The sequence below is a fragment of the Diadema setosum genome, chromosome 8, assembly GCF_964275005.1.
Source record: "Diadema setosum chromosome 8, eeDiaSeto1, whole genome shotgun sequence".
Taxonomy (NCBI): Eukaryota; Metazoa; Echinodermata; class Echinoidea; order Diadematoida; family Diadematidae; genus Diadema; species Diadema setosum.
In genome coordinates this window covers 38,075,293-38,086,561 of record NC_092692.1, presented here as the reverse complement: position 1 = coordinate 38,086,561, position 11,269 = coordinate 38,075,293, and the positions used below count along the sequence as shown (strand labels likewise).

At 37.8% G+C, this 11,269-nt stretch overlaps 1 protein-coding gene across 1 annotated transcript in view; it reads right to left on the bottom strand.

Annotated features, from left to right (window-relative positions):
* Nucleotides 1–5,418: 5,418 nt before the first annotated feature.
* LOC140232247 (uncharacterized) overlaps nt 5,419–11,269 on the bottom strand; it is a 30,851-nt gene continuing 25,000 nt past the window's right edge. The window contains exons 21-26 of the mRNA XM_072312380.1: nt 9,584–9,652; nt 8,895–9,071; nt 7,998–8,066; nt 7,460–7,579; nt 6,246–6,346; nt 5,419–5,590 (exon numbers count right to left, since the gene is read on the bottom strand). Of these exons, the coding sequence (XP_072168481.1) occupies nt 5,419–5,590; nt 6,246–6,346; nt 7,460–7,579; nt 7,998–8,066; nt 8,895–9,071; nt 9,584–9,652 (708 nt within the window). The remainder of the gene's footprint in view (nt 5,591–6,245; nt 6,347–7,459; nt 7,580–7,997; nt 8,067–8,894; nt 9,072–9,583; nt 9,653–11,269) is intronic.

Sequence of the window (11,269 nt, the reverse complement as noted above, 5' to 3'; positions counted from 1 at the left end):
ACCTGCATCTGCGAATGCAGTAGTTACCCGCATTCTCAACGTGGTTTGAAACTCCTTTACGTTTGATGAAGAGTGAACGAAGTTTGTTCTTTTCAGGGCCAAGATGTTTATGGCTACTGGGCTTTGCCTTTACAGTTTTAGGATTAAATTCAAAGGGGGCAGCTGTACTTGTTCGCAAAGTCTTGTGGAAATTTCGTCACTTTCATTTCTTTACAATTCTAAAGCTAAAAGCAGGATCCATTTCAAGTTTGATAATGTGTGAACGAAGTTTTAGGATTAAATACAATCAAATGGGAGCAGCTGCACTTGTTGGTATGTATCAACGTAAAGTCTTGTGGAGACTTCGTCACTTTCATTTCTTTACAATCAGAAACCTAAAAGCAGGATCCATTTCCGCTTCTTATGATTGGCATCATTCTTATCTTTGTGTGGTTTTAACCATCATCATTTCAGTTTCTATACATAATTTTCCCATGTCCTCAAGAAGGGGAATTTTTTATTCTGTTTTTGTTGATGAAGAAGACGGAAAACGGGTAATAGAAGGGAGGAGGAAGGGGAGGAGAAGAAGGAGGAGGATGGTGAGGGGAGGGGAGGAAGGGAGGAAAGGGAGGGGGAGGAGGAGAAGTAATAGGGTAGGAGAAGGAGGAGGGGCAGGAGGAGGAGGAGGACACAAGGCTTCATTAAGCTTTGAGGTTCTATGTATAGATCACTATAATGAGTTTATGAAAGGGTGACAGTGCCACTGTTACTACCACTGAGGAATGAATAACGAGACACACACTTTGGTGAAAATCGGACAATCCATTCAAAAGTTGTTAATTTCAAAGTTTTGGTTTATTCCAAACGCTGAGATAAGTCATTGCAAAGCCTACTTTCTGGAGGAGCCATAGCAAGGGCTATTTATTTCAGTGGGGGATCTAGAAAACAAAAGAAATAAAAAGAAAATATGGAGGGGCGGGTGCGCCCCCCCCCCCTTTACGGAATTCCTGGATCCGCCCCTGTACCACTATCTTTTAGATAATGATTGCCGATACATGTATAATCATGCTAGATGGTATTAAGGTGATCTCCTATGATGGCTGTACGAGTGAACCGAGCGCGATGCGACTCGCCATGAGCTAGGGATGAGTTGCGATATCCAATGTACGACTTGCACCGACCTCCCCAAAAATTTACAAGATCTCGCTAGGAGCTTTGTACGAGTTCCACACGATCAAGGCGTGAAAAATGCAACACTTTTGTAGCTCTCCAAATGGGTTGTGATTTGGGTCAGTATAGTGTGGCTGCCTCCAGAACAAAAGGACCCAGGTTCGATTCCTGTGTCATGCCATATGCACGTTTCCCCACTTATTTAATGACATTGCGTGAAGGGCAAGGATTACGACCTATGAACCAGTTTTGCCTGCTTACTTTGAATCGTATGCGCAGAAAACATTAAGAAAGTTAACATTATGAACAATCATACATAATGAAATGTGATTATTTGCAATCAATTTTATTGGCAGTATTCATCTCACGAAAAAAAGAAGGGAAAATCCCCCAAACAATCCCCAAAAGAATGATTGAAATTAGATATTTTAGCAGTTTACCAAAATGGTACGAAAGCATCGCAACAGATTTTCAGAGAATACTTGACTTGAGTACTGCGACGGTTATTGCACCTTACCTAATCATCTGCACACGAAACTACAGTGTATCAAATATGGTATGATTGTGTTAAATCTACACGTTGTTAACTATTCATACATTGAATGTAATCTATGTTACGAACCTGTTTATGTGCTTGTCATTAATCTGATATGACATTGTTTTAAGAGGGGACGAATATGATGTATAGGGGGCCTATTTGAAGCCAATAATTTGAGAAAAATGTAAGCTCCATGTATTTTAGAATTGTCTCTTGGACAACGGGGGGGGGGGGGGTTAAACTCATCTTATTTTATCTGAATATGAATAGTAGGTGTTAAGAAATGTTATATACAAAATGAATATGAAGAAAAATAAGACTCAGGATAGTATCTTGATTTTTTCGGACTCATTATGTTTCAGGGTTAACATCTGATAGATCGAGGTTTAAAAACTTAAGAAATCTTAGAGGTCCGATATGCTATGTAGCGAAATTCATTGACAGCAAACTTTGTCTTTAATTAACATGCAGTTTGCCCGATCTACGTGCATGCTTTCTTACCAGTTCATTGAAGTAAGAAGGTAAAATCTCCATCAATACGAGATGACGTAATATTCCCAGTTCTCAATTTCCGGTCTTTCACCTTGTGTTTTTGATAAATTTTGCAACATGCCACCTCAAGTTTTGCACCTCGATTCGAATTATCAAGTATTAATTAACAAGTCAATAGGAATTACGAACCATAATTGGACTGGTTCAAATGTAGATGTGCTTCATACGTGTTTTGTTTGTTCGTTTGTGTGTGTGTTGTTTTGATATTGCTGTTGTTGATTTGTGTTTGTTTGTTTGACAAATACACAATGTAAATGCACGTAAATGATTTCCCGGAATAAATGTTGTGTTATTTCACTGCGTAAAACCGTATTCACCTTTTCCATTTCAATTCCCTGCTAAAGGCATAATAGTCTAGAAATCTCCAAGGGTGAAATGTCGCCCCCGACGGTCACGAGTTGAAGAGGATCACATTAATCTCACTGAATTTGTGAACTCTCGATTGCTCTCGAATAGTAACCCACAGGACAGGGAACTCCCATCGTGTTCTTTGTCGTTGGTTTTGTATTCATTCCCAGAATCCTTGAGGTTTTCGCACGATAATAAGATGCTGATAATTAGGTCGAGTGGACTGAGTGAAACAGAAAGTACACATGAATGACAAAGTGAACTATACTTATATCTCAAATTAACGGACAATATTATACATATGCACAAACTTAATATGAACATCATCATCATCATCATCATCATCATCATCATCATCATCATCACCATCATCATCATCATCATCATTCACCATCGATAATTTTACTTCACATCCAGATGATATGATAAAAGTATATATACACAAGAAGGCATCAGGCATATATATGCCTGCATTATTATATATCATGAAATATGCATTCATATCATATTGCAGTCCACTTTGAATATAAAACACACGAAAGTAAAATTGAAGTAACGTGATACACTATGCTGATTTGCCTACACACATCAGCATCCGGATATACATTTTCAATATCAACGCGTCCCCTGTGTAAACTTGCAATTCCCTATGACATAAACATTGACTGGAACATGTACCAGGTTACCATACGAGGTGGGGTGAAGAATACGTATAAGCACACACACGTGTTCACCAGTATAGTAAATACCATCTCATTCAGTGTCATTTCTAAAATGTAGGCCTATTCTAAAACGTACTTGTCTGATAAGTCTACGCAGAGGATTCACAAATGAAAATTGGGTTGATATACTTGTAATAGCCTCTCTATACTCGCTAATCTTTATCAGACTGAACACAACATAATTCAATTTTGGTGATTCTCTCTTCGTGATTATTTTATTGGGAGACATTTTAAGGCCTCTACATTTATGTCAAGTAGGCACATTCAGTGATAATGATCAAACAATTACAACTCCATTTTTTATACATTGATGCACCAGAAAGTCGCCATTATTACATTATTCACAATACTGAATATTCTATTCTGGTGACGGAATATCGAAAAAGATAAATCAACACATCGACACACGAACTCTCTCTCTCTCTCTCTCTACACTATTGCATTGGATTATGCACCATGCACGATTGCGCATATAGTTTTCCCACCTGTGATCTGCTCCGTGAATGGTGACTGGATTTTCTATGATGGTATTGTATGATGTGTAGATTTATTCTCGTCGAGTATCTGCTTATGATAATGGTCTCCTGTATTTCTATTACATTCAGATTTGCTCAATTTGTCTCTTGTACAGCAGACACATGGAATCATATCTTTCTTTTAATTCGTAAATGACACTTGCTCATCTTTATTTTGTATCAAGAAAAGCAATGCTGAAACAGTCAATCATTAATCATGTATCCACGTTCATATACTCTGTTCAAACATGTCAGAGATGACGCAATAACTTTGTACAACTGACCTCATGTTATATTCTTGTATGAAAAATGAATGCAGAAATCAAATCAAATCAAATCAAATCATTTAACAAGATGACTCTCTAATATCAGACTTTGTGAAGCAATTGACGTTAATTTATTTCGAGTAAATATATCTCCTATATAAAACGCTTTATGTTCTCATTTTATTCTTCCAAACTGATAGAAATAGACAAACGTTATGACAATTATTTATAGAATATAAACATTATTCCTTTGACGGAAATTGCATATAAACTAAAGACATAGAGGTGGATATACACATTATTTTGACATCAAAAACACATACGATTACATGTAAAGCTACATCTATTTGTTAAATGTATACAATCTTTGATTATTATTCATAAAAGACGCCATAAATATGAGGGGTGGTATAAGACGATTACAGAATACATTATGCTTGTCGAAAGCTGAAGTACATTATAAACTTCACGTACACTGAAGATGATTGTACATCGCGTTGAGCTGCATTGCTTTGAAAGGAATATTCCACTTGGGGGGGGGGCGGTGTCGAAGCCTTGTAATACTTCACTGAAATGAAATAACTTCAATACACCGAGAGCTGGCAACGATGATGCAATTCATGTGAATCCGTCGGCTACATTATTATCGCTATGATGATGACGATGATGGCAAAAGGAAGCAAGTGACAACTCAGCCAAATGACACTTTGTGTGAATAAAATAATAAGCAGACGTTTTCTGAAAACAGTCAAGCCTCTTATTTCCTCCTTCTATCCTATAAATCTCATTACGCAAGTCTCTCTTTCCCTCTCTTTTTCCTTGTATATATTATGTGTCATGACTTTGTATAAAAAGGGCTGCAAGCAAATACCTTCTGTATTATTCATTGTACTGTGATTACACTTGTACAACATTTTAAACGTTTGTATTTGTACTCGGTACATAAAATGTATACTATTAACAATGGGTACTATAGTACATGTACAATGATAATGTAGAAACCAATAACTCAAATCGATCAATTCAAATCAAAATTAGATCTAAGCTTACGCTGTAATGAGATTGGACTTTGCATGTTACTAGGATGTCTGGTTTAGGGCTTAGGTAGTCATGCTGCAGAGAGATGGTTATTTTCGTCACAACGTCACACAAATGCCGATATATTTTCAATGTAAATTACTCATTGAGAAAATTTTTTTCTTTTCTTCACCAGCTTCCTTCCTTTTATGTCAAAATAGGCCAAGATTGTTCTAGGCCCGTAATGTTCTATCATTTGAAATATCGACCTCCAGTAAAGTTTTGATTGCCGTCTGCCTTTAAATAAAATGCTATACATTCGACTCGTGGTCATTTTCGTTGTCGTGCTCGTTGAAGACGACGTCGTCGGCGAACCCGCTCAGGGCGACGATGTCCTGAACTTTGGTACTGACGCCCTCTTTGTCGGCGAGACTCTTCAGCAGGTCGCCCTGCTGTCTGACCATAAGCTTCAGAGAGGCCAATCTGGCGGGAAGATTTGAAAAAAAGAAGAAATATTTACCCTGTATAAATTTAAGTATTTCTAAATCACCATCACAATCATTCCGTGAGGAAATTTTTAGCACAATAACTAATATCTTTACAAGTCACCTAGTAACCCGGCAGAGTTTCTTTTGCCTCCCTCCCTTGCTCAAATAATCAATACTTCTCCAATTTTCTTTTTTCCTTTTTTTCTGTTAGCAACACTGTACATTATTAGTTTATGATTTTTCGAGATGAAGAAACGCTAGACTAGAAAATTATATAGTGTGGGCTCCAAATCAAAACAAAAGTGTCACAATTCTTGTACTGAATGTGCTTACAGTGTCTGCAATTTTATGGATATTCGCTAGTTTGGGTAGTACAAGTATAGACAGAGTGAGACTTTGAGCTTGGAAAAGCTTAATTCGCAAATTGGTAGTTTAGATCTTTAGTGTGCTGTTTACCCAAAGGATAGGTCTACATTCAAATTAAAAGTAGGAGGCCTGTTAGTAGAAATTGTTGGTGCTATTCTTGCCAAAAAAAAAAAAAAAATCAACAACTTCAGACGAAATTTCATCTGCAGCTTCCTTCATTGGTATTTCTCGTTCGAGGAAATCAATGTTCTTGTCTAACACAAAGCCTACAGTATGAAACATACGAGGTTTTTAGACCCTGCATCTCGTCTAGGACGTGTTCGGCCGTCCTCGGCTCGGATTTATCGTCCGCCTCCACGAACGCGTCGTCCTCCGCTGGAAAGAACTATATCCCGCAAAACAAAGGAGAACGGAACCAAACATAACCGTAATACAGCAATTCTACGCTCATGATCATAGCTCAGAGCAGATGATTCAGAATAAGGTTTATACGATAATATATGAGCAAATTGAATCCCAAAGTAAGGCTTGTATACCAAATTTGTTTGTGGTAACCCAAGAGCTCCCCTTCCCAACTGCCCAGTCTTCGTAAGGACGGCCAGAGCTAGCTCCAACTGCTGCAACTGTCTATAATGTCCCCATTGTCATTCAGTTTCATATTCTATTAATGTTACTATTATTATTATTGTTATTATTATTATTATCATAATTATTATTATTATTATTATTATTATTATTATTATCATCATCATTTTTATTCTATGATGATTAACGGTGATGATGATGATTATTTTTAGTATTATTTCTGTTGTCATTATTATTATTATCATTATTGTTAGTCTTATCATCATCATCATTGTTAATACCACTTATTGATAATGATTTTTAAGGATGTAATAGAGAAAACAAGAGAGAAAACAAATCAGTTACATTCCTGTAAAAATCTTGGGTTTAATATCCTGATGGAAGCGCATGAACGACAGAAAAACATTCTGAAGATTACCACTTTCATACATAAAACGGTTGCATGCGTTAACAGGCTCAGAAATTGCAGGACTGTTATTGGGTGCGCTTGTCCGAACTTATTTGATACATATACCCATTGTAGAAATCTTACGAAATACAACTCATGTTAGGTTCTGCACAGTGGGTTTACAATTAAATCTGCTTTCAACATGAGCTCCCTAAAATCCCATGTTTTGCTAGGCTATAAAAATCTGTCATTTTCTTCTTTACAAGTAAATTGATTTACAGTTGGATTCAAGCTCAACTTGATATCATTAAAACGTCATTAAACATTATACAGTTTTCAATTACCAATACCCACAACAAAGACATATTGATAATTGTATAAAAGGTGTCACATTCCGCATCATTGACTTTTTAAGTGACAATTTTGTTTTGTTGCTGTTGCTTTTATGCCTCCCGCAAACGCAAATAATAATAATGATGGGGGGGGGGGGAAGAGCTTATCAGTACACCTTCAAATGAGACTTACGAATGCCATGATTTTGTTGGTTCGTATTCCCTTCGACACTTTGGTGATATTCTCCGGTTGGTAAATGATTCGCTGGAGCCACAGCGGGAACTTAGCCTCCAAGTGGTATACATAATCCGACTGCAAGACGTAGATCAAGAGAAATATGTATATTTGCCCTTTTTAATAAAAAAAAAAATAAATACCACTGGGAATGTATGTAAAACATAGTGATCTGTGATGAGCTTCTTTATTTTCGCATCGAAAACACCGCTAGTATTTTGCCAAGGCCCTCTCGCTGTAATGGTGGTGAGCGAATGGGGGCGAACAAAGCGAGCTCAGCTGAGTGCGACAGCGCGAGGCTCGCTTCGTTTGCCAGTTATAGCCATCATACAGCGAGAGGGCCTGGTCAAAAGACTAACACACCACATAATCAAATTTGAACAGGATGAGCCACCATTACGACGTGTTCTGATGTATTCTACTGCCAAGTTTAAATAGTTATACACAAAACAAAATTATTACAGATCAGAATTAGAAGAAAATGAATGCTCATTACCTGAACAGCATTCCTACGAATGAAAGCCTTTTTCTTGATGCCGTCAATGTCCCCGACAGCGATACCAATCTATTTGGGAGAGGAGAGAGTCGAAAATCAGCCGAAATTGTAATTTTTCGTTTATATTGAGAGGAAAGTCACGAGGCTATCAGCCGTTTGAAGTTTTCTTTCATCTTTTCTTAAATCATCGTACGATGCAACAATGCATTTTGAAAGAGCCATTTTTGACAAACAGAGGACATTTCAAAGGTAACCACGATGCTTGATTGTGTGAACAAACTTTTGCTTGATCAAAATAAGAATTAGTGAACCGACAAGTTGAGTTTATAAGCTGAGCAACCAATGTTCACAATTCTAGTAAGATAAAAACATAAATATGTTTTTTACACCTCGCAAAAGTAGAACGATACGAACAAATACATCCCCTTAATCGACGCAATCACTTGATATGTATGTCTATAGCTTTCTCAGTATAACGTTTCTCTGTTCGATCATTATTATCCATCTTGACATTTTAAAGCGTTGCAGTTGATTGATTTCATCTTTAGGATCTTAAGCCACATCTACAGTCTAATTCAACATCTGTTGAAGGGTAATCAGCATATATATAATATATATTTTTTTCCAATGTAGAACGGTACATTTTCCCGATATCTGTATTACATTCAAACAAGAGCAAAGACTATGAGGAAAGCAAGCAAGAGAGCAAACAAACAACCTGCAGTACGCCATATAAATTAGAATTATACGAATATAGAGAGGAGTGTTCCCTCAGTAATATACTACATTGAATATTCCCTTCCCCACCCCATCCTACCATTTCCTCCCCTCCCCACCCTCCCTCCCCGTACACCCCCCCATGCACCCCACCCCTCTTCCATAACCCCCTCCGCCTACCGTCAGGTTATTAAGCACAATAGGCATGATGAAGAGGAAGATGAAAAAGAGGGCGTAGGCGGACGCCCCGAAAGGTGCGAGGGAGACATCGGGCGAGAAGATGTCGTCTTTGTTCAGCTCTCCCAACATCATGGTAAAGATGCTCATGATGGCACGCTCCGAATTTGAGAAGCGATACTGACGAGAGCAAAACACAAAGTACAGATAAGATTGATGTTTTGTTTGTTTGTTTGTTTGTTTGTTTATTTCTTTTTCTCTTTCTCTATTGGTTTGTTGTTGTTGTTTTTGTTGCTGTTGTTGTTGATGAACACTTCACTCATATTCGTACGGGGTGTGACTGGATGGTGGATGTTTAGTTTAAAAGCAAAGAATTTGAAGGAGGCCAAAGGTCTCTTGTGTTTATCTCTATGACAATTTTCATTTGGACTTTCATCTCACATCTTTACTTCAAAATTTTCTTGCTCACCACTTTTTAATCCTTTTTCTTTCCCTTCTTCTTTTTCTTTTTTCTTCTTCTTCAGGATCTGTATCTTCTTCTTCGATCTTCTTCCTCTTTATTAAAACAGATGAGATAATAAATGACAATTGTCCATACACGTAAAAAAACAAGAACGGGGTTGAGCATATCTCTCTACTTATTCATTTCAAGAACATAATAGGCAGTAAGTATACATAGAAGCTATACTTACGATTTGCCAGAAGCACATGCCGAATGCATTGGCGAAGGCCGAAACGAACATGATGTACACTGACATAGCCTGAACAAGAGAGGGAGACATTGAAATCCATTATGAATATCATCGGGGTATCCAGTTTAGTACTAAGTAGGTTGGCCCAACTTCATTTCGGCAGCAGTTCGCGAGTGAACTTAAGATCCAAGTTACTTAATACTACTTCTATCAATATGAATAGTGATATCTTTAACAAGCTCGGTTTTACAACAGACGTTGAAAAACTGAATTCACCTAAAACAAGATTTAGGATGATATCATCACTGGTTTGACGCAGAACTGACTTTTTTCGGGTCATTTTAGCCCCGGTCACACAGCACTCCACGTCCAAATCACGTACAAAAACTTATGAAAATCTGGTGGACGTGGTCGTAAGTGGTAATTTTTTTGATCAATTTTGGTTTGGCCGTGCTTTGTACGGGGTATGGCCGTTGGCGGCTGTTCCACTGCTGAAGCACTGCCTATAAGCACGGCTAACCAGGTCCAGCCACGTGTGTGTACGCGGAAAAATCCATTTGTTAGCGATAAGCCGCTAAACACACGCTATTTCCCGTGATACCAACGCGTAACACGCGTCAGATGACCGTGCTCTGCCCATGACAGACCGCTAAACTTCCGTGTCTTTACCGCGTCTCCCCATGTTTTAATCACTGCCGGAACACGGATTATCACGTGTGTTTCACGTGTGTTGCACGTCTTTACCACGTGTGCCGCCCGTGGTTGTCCGCGGAATAAATTTTGAGCAGTTCAAAATTTTTTACCGCGTCCGACACCGATTAGATTTTTCCCCGCGTCCTGCCACGTCTATAAATCGACCGTAGCTCGTCTTAAACTCGACATCAACACGAACAGCATTGTCTGCTTCACGGGAGACTACTTTTTGACGTGTTTTCGCCGTGACCGGGGTTTAAACAACACAAATGTGTTACCCAGAGGTCATCAGCGATTAAAAATAAACATCTACATTAGCGAATACCCAATAAGTAAGTGACATACGCGCATTAACTGCCAAGTGGGAAAAAATACCAGCATTGATAAAATCTAATTTGGAAGGTTTCTGAATCATTGAATTTAGGCTATATGCAAAGGAAAATTTGAATGTTTTATAGTAGGCATGATCTAATTTCAAGAGCAGAAACTCTCTGCAGGTTGCTGCTGGTGTACCCACTTCTCAAAAAAGTGTTATCAGTCACGTACTGGTTGGAGACATAACTTAATTCGAAGATCTCAAGTTTGAAAGCGGTATATAGTTTATTATTAGTTTATTATTTCAGTTTCTTGTACTTTCATTTTCTTTTTATTTGAATTCCCCTCTCCTCATTTTTTTTTTCTTCCACGCACTCTTTGTAGTTACTACACACGGGGCTACTATACATCATCTCTGTATAGTAGCTCCATGGTAGTTGTAAACTTTTCACCCACTTTTTTACCAAGGTGGTCATACAATATCAAAGCATGGAGTCTTTTGAGTTGGTTTACCGCCATCTTTTTTTAATAGAATATATAGTGTGTTTATTATACGTATGCCTTGTTTTCATTGACCACAGCCATGCAAATACCGTTAATTTTGTTCCCATTAAATTATTCAAACGCATATCCAATTACAATCATCATAAAATACTTTGTGTATTCAGTTGAAAAAAA